Here is a 10,141-nt window from a genome sequence, read left to right as displayed (position 1 = left end):
CTTAAGCGACTGTGCCACCCAGGCCCTCGATTTTTATTTGAAATTTTGATATAGGATGTTAAATTAAGTCATTATAGGTTATAGTGACTCACACGCTCTATTACAATGTATGACAATTTCCTCATCCTCTTGCTAACACTTGTTTTTCAAGTTTATGATAGGTTTAAAAAATGGGTCAAAAAATAAAAATCACCTTCATAGATTTTAATTTGCATTTCCTAAGTGGTTCAAGATCTTTTTATATTTAATAACTATTTGTATTTCTTTCCCAGTGTTCATACCCTTCATGCACTTTTTCAGTCCTTCTCTACTAAGTAGCTTTAGATATTAGCCTTTTGAACTGTGGCCAAATTGTAATTCTTTCTGCACACTGCTCCCTGCCGTGTTTTCCTCAACTTAAGTGTTGTTAGCCTGTTTTTTTTTTAGTCAAATATATCAATTGTTTCGTCTATAGTTTGGAGTCAGACTTTATCTACTCCAATTACATTTTTAAGTCTCTTATAGTTTCTAGTACTTATGGTCTCACTTTCCCTTTCCAATTTAAATTCAATTCTTCTGGTGGAAGGTATAAAACTTTTCCTATATGACTATCGATTATCCCAGCACTCCTTAAGGAATAACCCTTTCTTCCCTCACCAATCTATTTATCCATTATTTCCAAACGTACACTGATATTTATCTACTGTTACACTGATCTCTCTCATTATACACCAGAACTATAGCTTCTCTATAATTTTATTTCTAGAAATTTTTGTTATTGCTATTTTGTAAACAGGGTCCTTGTTCTTTCAGCAGTTGTTTGGAGGTTGTACCAAGTCACTTAGGCTGAACGTGCTTGTTTCATAATTCTCTTGAAGCTTCAGTTATACATAATGCTTGTATTTGTAAATAGGAAAACAAAATGTAAATGTGCCCAAGGAGGTTCATTATGGTATTGAAACAGATGTTTGGTGTGTCCTTAGACACACTGAACAGTAATACATAGCAGTAAGATGAATTACACTTGTTCAACAGGGGTAAATCACAATGTAAGAACCAAGTTACAGAAGTGTATGTATGTGATACTTCTTGTTTCACAAACACTAAATATATTTCCTTAGTCCCTAAAGGACTGAGTTAATACCAGTCATAAAGGCTTAGATCCTGACGGATTTGTATCAAGAATAAAAACATGGATAAAATATCCATGAACTTCAGAGTAATGGTTACTTCTGAAAAGTGGGAAAGGGGAGTTAAATGGCAAAGTGTATAAAGAAGTCTTCAAACTGGTATATTTAAAGGCAAAAAAAAAAAAACAACACTTGAAGCAAATATGGCAAAAGTGAAAAAAAGTCTATTAAATCTGAGAGGGTACATGGCTGTTCGTTACCTAAGTCCGGTTGCTTCTGTGAATGTCTGAAATATTTCTCAACACATGGGGTTATAGAGAAACATCTTCCACATCATCTTCTGGAATTTTATGATTTTTATCTCAAAACAATCACTGTAGGTCTAGCAAAAAAGTAATTTCACTCATTTTGACAAGTTCCTAAAACGTTTTATTTTTTCTGTTGCATATCCTAGAGTAAGTATAAATTACCCACTTGTCTGCTTTCTACCACTAGAATGTAAGCTGTGGGTGCAGGCATTTTTCCATTACCTTCAGTTGTATACGCAAGGCATTAAAATGAACAGATACTCAATAAATTGAAAAATAAACTAATTCTTTAAGTGTTTACTTTACTTCCTTGGTTTGGAAACTTGTGTGCAATAGTGGAACCTGGATGCTATGTAAAATGCAGTAAAAGGACCAGGTTTTGTCTAAATAGGTTTTATTTTAGACAGACTTAATATGAATACACGAAAATTCTGATCAAACACAACCATACAATTCCTTTTCTACTTGGTACATAGTGGGGTTAGCAACAAAGTCACATATTGCTCAGTATGGAAGACAGTTTCCTTCTCTGATTATGATTTCTTCTTTCAATTCAGAATTTTCATTTCCAATTTTTGGGAATCTTTGGTTCAGCTCAAATATAATTCCTGTATTTCAATCACACAGCTTGTATTATTAATGTAGAGATAAATTATAATGAGATGCCAATCTTCATGGGTAGTGACTGGCCAAACTATAAAAAACAAGATGGTAAAACTGCAATTGCATTAAGAAATAAGTACTGTAAAATACTCTTTCCTGAACAGTAAATGGATGTCCTTGAAGTTGTAATCAGTTATCTTTCACTCCTAGTGTATTCTAATTGTACAGAAAGTCATGTTATTAGCCCCCGAGAAAGGATTTCATGTTGTAATAAACAGACAAAAGACAATCCAAGTACAATTTTTTAATAAAGATAATTACAAAAGATGGAAAATCAGCTCAGAAAGGCCAATTACTTCTTTAATAGATCAGTTTTTGACATAATAACTCACATCAATTTTAAATACTATCACATAAAGCATGGTGGAGAAAAGAAATTTTGCTTCATAATTAGAAAACTCACAATAAAACTTGCCAAGAAAAACAAAAACAAAAAAAGCCATTTTGAAAATAAATACAGTCCATGCTAAAGTAGTATAAAATGAAGCCAGAAGTCTTCAAAAAGAAAAAATTTTTCTTCCCAATATTTTCTCACTCTTTTATGGTTTCTGAAATTGGTGAGACATTCAAATTCAAGGGTTGCTGAGCTGTTCTGATTTGGCTCTGTTAAAAGAGGCAACATAAAAAATATTAAGGTCCTGTAGGGTCATGCCCAGAAACACACGATAATGCCTTGTTTTTGGAGTACTAACTCCCTTAATCTTTCCAGTGATTTTACAATCTCTTCCAAGTTATCCTACAAATGCTAGCACAAAATTTTATGTGGTCAAGTATTTATATGCTTTCTGAGATAAAAACTTCAATAATGATTTTGCTAAACATAACTGCATCATGAATTGCGTTATGCTAGCCCAGTGTTTAAATTTATCCATCTCCCAACACTAAAAAAATTCACAGATATAGAAATTAAGAGAACCATGAAAAGATCACATAAAGTTAAAAGCAAAAGGTCTCAGATACATTACATACAAGAGTACAAACTGATTTATGTTCAGTTATACAGTATTATTTCGAGTCTTTATCATTTTTTAAGGCAAGCTACGTAAGTAACAGATGAACAGCCAACACATAAACTGATGGTTAAGATGGCATATATTCCCTTATGCACCAATATGGACTAAAATTTAGAGCACCTCATACAACTTACTAATGCTCTCAAGCAAGTTCAGTCCAGCACTTCTCAAAAGAATACACACATACACACCCAAAGTAAATGTATTTATTATTTTTATAATATATAAAAATTACTAGATGAAGAATATAATTTACCCTTTGGTATCTGTTTTTTCACCACTACTGTCCTTGGATTTATCTTCTTCCTTAACATCTAAAAACAAAAATTGGGAAGAGATTAAAGCCTATTTTAAAATACAAAATATACACACTTTAAAATATACTTGAAATATAAAAAGTTGTCATATACAATATTACTATTCATGAGTTCAGTAACTATAGAAGCTTTGCTAAATATGACAGAGGTTCAAGGGGTCAATGTGACAACATAAGTCCTGCCCTTCTGAAGTTCTGTTTCCCTTATACTACAATATTACAGCTGGGATATGTGCTGTGGAGAAGTTCAGCCTACAGATATGAGCACAGCACTGAGGGAGGTTGGGAAAGGCTACCACAGCGAAGTGACATTTGTGAAGAGTCCTAAGAATGAACAGCTTTTGGGTGGGAAAAGGGATGAAGTAACCTGAACAGCAGGAAAACTTAAAAGGGACTTCGAGGCAAGACAGAACTTTTTTTAAAGATTTTGTTTATTTATTCATGAGAGACAGACAGAGAGAAAGGGAGGCAGAGGGAGAAGCAGGCTCCCAGCAGAGAAGGGAGCCCAATGCAGGACTCGATCCCAGCATCCTGGGATCACGACCTAAGCCACAGGCAGATGGTTAACCAAGACTGAGCCACCCACGCACCCCAGGCAAGACAGAGCTAACAGTTTAGAAGGAAGAACTGAAAGACCACTGGGACTGAAGTATTGTGAGAAGAGAGGAGAATTAGGTTAAGATAAGCCCAGGGGCACAGTAGAGGCTAAATCCTCCTGCTTACACCACTCACTTTTAACCCAGACTCTGTAAGTCTTAAAACTTTACCATTCTAATAAAAATAAATAAAATGGTAACATTAACACTACAAACTCAAGATTACTAAAACAAAGTAGCCCAAATGTGCTGAATTTCTTTAAAGAAACATATGAACTGAAGTTGTGAAGCAATGACCTAACAATAAAGATATCTGATTATAAACATTGTTATTAAGCATTCTACATAGACATTTCAGGGGACTGGTCTCACTTACAATACAATAAATGTGTGTGACAATAAGGATACTATGACTTTTTTTCAACTTCTGGCTTAATTTTGGATATGTAAACTTAGTAATTTCAAAGGGCCAAAACAGAACTGGGAAAGGGAGGAAGAAAAAAGAAATGGCCCCAACTTTAGGTTCTGATTTACAGATTTTTAAAAAAAGTTTTCTATAGTAGTATTTCTTTACGTGTAAGACAAAGGATTTTAAACAAAGAAGAGCCACCACAAAATAATTTTTTTTAAATTATCATTATCAGCAGCAGCAGTTTTGAGGAGCTAAATACTAAGAGATTAATCCACTACGAGGTCATTAAGCCAGATCAAAGGGTACTCTCATTTTTAGCTAGAATAGCAATGACAGACAAGTAGCACCCTAGTGAAGGTGCTTTCCCATTTGGGGGGGGGGAAAAAAAAAGCACAAAAAAGCTAAAGATTTTTAAAATGAGAAGAAACTCCAAAAACGACAAGAATATGTACTGATGGTGAAAGAAATGAAAAATACTAGAAAAGCCCTACAGCTAAAGCTAAGCCCTCCTTACCTCAGACATAAGTGGAATTTCTGGATGTCAATTAGTATGTAGCGGATTGGAGCTTTCATTGTGATACATTCAAAAGTTAAAATTATAAAATGGTAGAGAATGGTAGCCTACAGTGGAGTGAATCACAAGTAAAAGAACAGAACTGGAAGTGTCAGATATGCTGGGGAATCCTAACCTCTAGTAAAAAAGAAAAAACTTCAATGTGACAGATATAGTGAAAAGGATGCTGGCCAAGTAGGTCTATCGTCTATTAGTTTTCCACATGCCACAGGGTCAAAATTAACAGCCAACTAAAACTCATCTTCATCACCATTACTTATATACAGGTATGAGGTATCCATTCAATCAAGAAACACACTAAATGTTGAGAATATAGATATTTAAGATACTGTGTTCCCTAGCCACGAGGAGCTCAATCTAGCATGGAGGCACATAAAATCCTGTAACGAGGCATTATAATTTATGTTAAATAAAATGACCAAGATATGTATAAGTGCTCTGGGAACTCAGATAAAAGGTAATAGATTCTAGTAGTAAATTTACTGCCTAAAGCATCATTTTGTCATGAGATAAGCTAGCAGCATTTTTAAGTTAAGTTATGGCATCAAAGTATTATACCTCCCCCCTCCAACCCAGCTTCCAAATACCTTCCTATCTTTCCTCAGAGTTTTTATGTTTTCACCAATTTCTGAGCAAAGTCTACTCTCTCAGCTTTTTCACAATGGTGAAACTGGTCTAAGGATAACTCTTCTTTTGTGTCTTATTCCCATCAAATAAACTTCAGGTAGTTAAAAACTATCTTAGAATTTGAGCTCTGCTCACAGACTACAAATGGATCTATAACCACTTTGTCTTCTTACCCAATCTGTATCACAGAGTGATGTTTGCTATTTTATGTCTATGTCAGCAAGAGAAGGTAAGAAGGTTTTCTGTAAGAGCAAATGTGACTAGTAACATTAACAGAGCTTTAAATAAAAAATTTAGAAGGTTAAGCACTACTTACCACATGGAAAAAAGTCATCTACCTAGCATAACCATCCCTTTAATACTTGCGCAATCGACTTCAGGATTTCATAAAAAATTGCAGTGAAGCTCATCTTAAAAACTTAAAATTAAAACACATTTACCAAAAAATAAATCTTACCTGCTTTTTTGTCCTCTGTTTCCTTCTTGTCTTCTTCAATTCTAGCTTTCTTTGCTCCTTTCTTATGATCAGCCACATTTCTACGTCCTCCTTCTCCTTCATCCTCAGAGTCTGAGAATTCTTCATCACAAGCTATCCGTTTGTCTGATGCTCGAACTGATTAAAGATTTTAATAAAAGTTCAAAAAGGCAGTTACAGGTTTTGTAATTGTTACACACTCATGTAAAATGTACCAACCAATTTCCACATCTAAAAGTACAGGATAACAGATGCTTAATAATCTTAAGATTAGAACTGAATGCATGGTTTGTTCAATACTGAAAATTTAGATTTGATCTAGGAAGAAGTATAATTCAAAGAAACATGAAAAACATTTGGGGAATCTCACCAAAAAAAATTTGGAGGGAAAAACTATTTTTTACTAACAGGAGGTAGGGATAATGTCTTTACCTAAGGAGTGACCATTTATTTCAGAGCTAAAAGGAGATGTAGATAGACAACATTAAAAATATCATTAATATCAAGTATGTTAGAAGGTCTACACCACAACAGATACCATTATATTACAACTCTAGCAATCAATATTAAGTGGAATGAGAGGCTAGAGAATCAAACAGGTGTTTAATGTTATTGAACTCATTCTCCTTTGGATAAATGGTATTACTTTCCAATTCATTCCCAAATATACATTAAAAATTTTTTTTTTTTCTGAGAGCATGCATGCACACATGCATGTGGGGGTGGGTAGAGAGAAAGGGAGAGAGAATCCCAAGCAGGCTCCAAACCCAGTGTGGGGCCCAACGTGGGGCTTGATCTCTCGACACTGAAATCATGACCTGAGCCAAAAATCAAAGAGTCAGATGCTTAACCGACTGAGCCACCTAGGTGCTCCTATACAGAGAGTCACATGAACTAAAAAACAATGACGCTCAAATCAGGCTTTAAGGCATAAGATGTTAAATCTAGGGGCGCCTGGGTGGCTCAAGTCGTGATCCCAATCCCTGGGACTGAACCCCGCATCAGGCTGCCTGCTCTGCGGGGAGCCTGCTTCTCCCTCTCCCTACTGCTCCCCCTGCTTGTGCTCTCTCTCTCTGTCAAATAAATAAAATCTTAAAAAAAAAAAAAAAAAGTTAAATCTATGTAAGATTAAAAATGGGAAAAAAAGGACAATAATATTAGTGTCCTCATGAAACATAACCCATAGTGAATTTCTTGGACCACTAAAACCTTTAATCTGTAGTGATATTTTTAACAAATCAGAAGAATGTAACAGAATACACATCAAGGCATTATCTTACTAGAAATTCTCTTGTCTGGATCTTCTCCATCTTCATCTCCGCTGTCTTCATGAACAGCATCTTCTGGAATAGCTTGCATCTGGACGCCAGGTGCATGAGGTAACATGCGTAAATTTTCAAATAAACGCTGTCTAAATTACACATGCAAATTTATTAGAAAAAATTCATTTCTTTTCAAGTTCCTCTTAAATGTAAGAGGAAACATTAAGCAAAAATTTCATCTTTTATCTGACTTAACCTATGAGTTGAAATAATAACATAAAAGCATGATACTTCACAGACTATCATTAACCCATCTAATCCTCAAAATTTAGAACGTAGGTTCTATTTCATCCCCCCATTTCAGTGATGAGAAAATACAACCTAAAGGCAAATTAACCTGCCAAATGTCACAAAACTAGTGTGTGGCAGAGAGAGAGAGAGGACACAAACTTGGGTCTGTGTACTACAATAGCTCTCTAAACACTTTGTTCTTGGAGATAAAGCTTTTCCAAAATGTTTCAAAAAGGAAAATTTCATGTAAAGCAAGAATGTATACAATTTACAGTGCCCTTTGAAACTTAAAAATCCGTAAGTAATAGAAAATGGAAATATTTTTGAGCTATGAAGCCCATACATTTTATCTCAGAAAAAAACAAAGAAATCAGTCATCTTAAGGTTTCAAATGCTTTTGAAAAAGACAAAGGAAACATCTGCTATATAAAAATAAAGATGAAATGTTATCAAATCATTTCAATGATCTCTTACTTTATCTTTTCCATATATTCTGGAGTGTTCTGGTTTGTCATGTTTGAAGGACTAATATGCAGTTTGAAGTCCGGGCCAAAATACTCAAAGTAATCATTATATGGCAATTCTATTAAAAACAATTAAATAAAGTGACATATTAAAAGCTCAGTTTTCACACAAACCCATGCACAAAATCCAGATTCAAGCTGTGAAATATTCCCCAAGAAAACTTTTGTAAGTGACTGCTCTCCTATTTGCATGGTTTGGAATCTACTGTAATCATCCACCTGTCCACTTGTCTATACTGACAGTTCCATCCAATAAAGATACCATAATAAAAACACTCACCATTGGGAATCTCACAATCAAGGGCAACTGCAGTCTCGTATGTCCAACATCGAGCAACATTACGAATTGTGTAGCCACCTCCCCCAAGCATCAGTAATGGTAAATTGAAAGTTTTTACAACTTCTACACATTTAGCATGACCTGAGACAAAAAAAAGATTTGGGTAACGACAAATCTAAATACTTTAACAGTTTGAAAAATAAGTTTTAAAAAGATAATAAATGCAAACAAAAAGTTTTATTCAACCAAAACAGCTTTTCTAAGTATTTAAAGAATATGTAAAAATTTCAAGAAATTTCTAGTCTAAAATTTTTTAAATACCTTTCACACAATGATATATAAAACACAGTAAGATATAATTGGCTATTTTAACAAGTGTCCCTAATAGAAAAGTGAATTATACAACTAAATTAAGATTAAAAATATGAACAGAACACTTATCTTTATTAACATAGGAAGACATTATGTCGTATGAAGATCCTATGTTCATGTGTGTGACATTACATGGGGAAGAAAAGGTTACAACATGCACAATCTAAATTTTACCACTTTTCCATATAAACATATGCAGACAAATTATGAAAAGCTATACAACAAAGTTTAATTGTAGGTTATCTTCAGGTAGCAGTACTATGGGTAATTTTCTTAACTTATCTAAGATTATAAAATTACTATCTATTACTATAAGAAATACTTCAACAACCACCTAAGTGTAGAAATTTGAATAGAAAGTAAACAATATAAAAATGAAATATTTCCTTTGGATAAATATGATTTTTTAATAATTAATTATAAGTTAGTTACCAGTATTAGTAATGTATCAATCATTCAGGCATACAAATCAGTCTTTAAAGAAAAAAAAACCCTTCAATTATAGAAGAAATCCATGCTTACTGAAGAATATTTGGAAAAAATCAAAAAAGTACAAAGAAAAAACTATTTAAAACTCCATTATCCAAAGATAGTTTTTGAAGTATTTCCTTCCAATTCCTTCTGAGTTAGTAAGATTTAATGATTTTTTTCCCATGTAATTGTATATTTGTGAGCATTTCCACTGAGTATTCTTCAACTGTTGCACTATAAAATTCATAACCTAATTTCTATTACTGCTACTAGAAAAACACGGGCTTCTTATAATAGATAAAAACCACTTCGCTATTTTTAAAGACAAAATAAACAAAAAGTTAGCTTTTATAGACTTCTGAGTAAAGATAGCTAAACAAAAATACTTTCCTTCTTCTCAAAACCTGATAAAAATGAGTATAAGGGAATTTTTTAAAGGCTAAAACTGAAACCTATAAAAAATGAAGAATGGCAGAGAACATACAGTAACAACATAAATGAAGGTAGAAAAGAGATGGACAAGAGGTAACGGGTTTTAAAAGACCTGAGAAATCTAAATTGAAGCTGGCAGTGGAGAAAACAGAATCAAGTTTAAGATCTGGGATTATAAATATCCTTAATGCTTTATACAACAGAAATTCTAACAGTTGAAACATAGATTATTATAAAAGTAAAACACTGCAGTTTATGATTATGAATGCTACTACTTTTAAGTATCAAAGCATCAAAGCATTTTCAAAGTGCTAGGACATGAAAACAGACAGTTAATACCCATTTTGTACATTAGGAAGATCATGTCCATTTTGAGGCCAACAGAAGGTTTTCAACACACTAAGTTCAACGATAAG

General features: G+C 33.5%; 1 protein-coding gene across 2 annotated transcripts in view; it reads right to left on the bottom strand.

The window, feature by feature from the left end:
• Window positions 1–1,794: 1,794 nt before the first annotated feature.
• Window positions 1,795–10,141, bottom strand: part of HDAC2 (histone deacetylase 2) — a 30,271-nt gene continuing 21,924 nt past the window's right edge. For both annotated transcript variants that reach the window (XM_078054844.1, XM_078054843.1), the window contains exons 9-14: window positions 8,451–8,591; window positions 8,121–8,229; window positions 7,374–7,504; window positions 6,076–6,231; window positions 3,350–3,407; window positions 1,795–2,683 (exon numbers count right to left, since the gene is read on the bottom strand). In XM_078054844.1, coding sequence (XP_077910970.1) covers window positions 2,653–2,683; window positions 3,350–3,407; window positions 6,076–6,231; window positions 7,374–7,504; window positions 8,121–8,229; window positions 8,451–8,591 — 626 coding nt within the window. In that variant the 3' untranslated portion in view covers window positions 1,795–2,652. The remainder of the gene's footprint in view (window positions 2,684–3,349; window positions 3,408–6,075; window positions 6,232–7,373; window positions 7,505–8,120; window positions 8,230–8,450; window positions 8,592–10,141) is intronic.

This window comes from Halichoerus grypus, chromosome 9 (assembly GCF_964656455.1).
Source record: "Halichoerus grypus chromosome 9, mHalGry1.hap1.1, whole genome shotgun sequence".
Classification (NCBI taxonomy): domain Eukaryota; kingdom Metazoa; phylum Chordata; class Mammalia; order Carnivora; family Phocidae; genus Halichoerus; species Halichoerus grypus.
The sequence above is the reverse complement of the archived record's forward strand: the minus strand, read 5'-3'. Positions and strand labels throughout refer to the sequence as shown.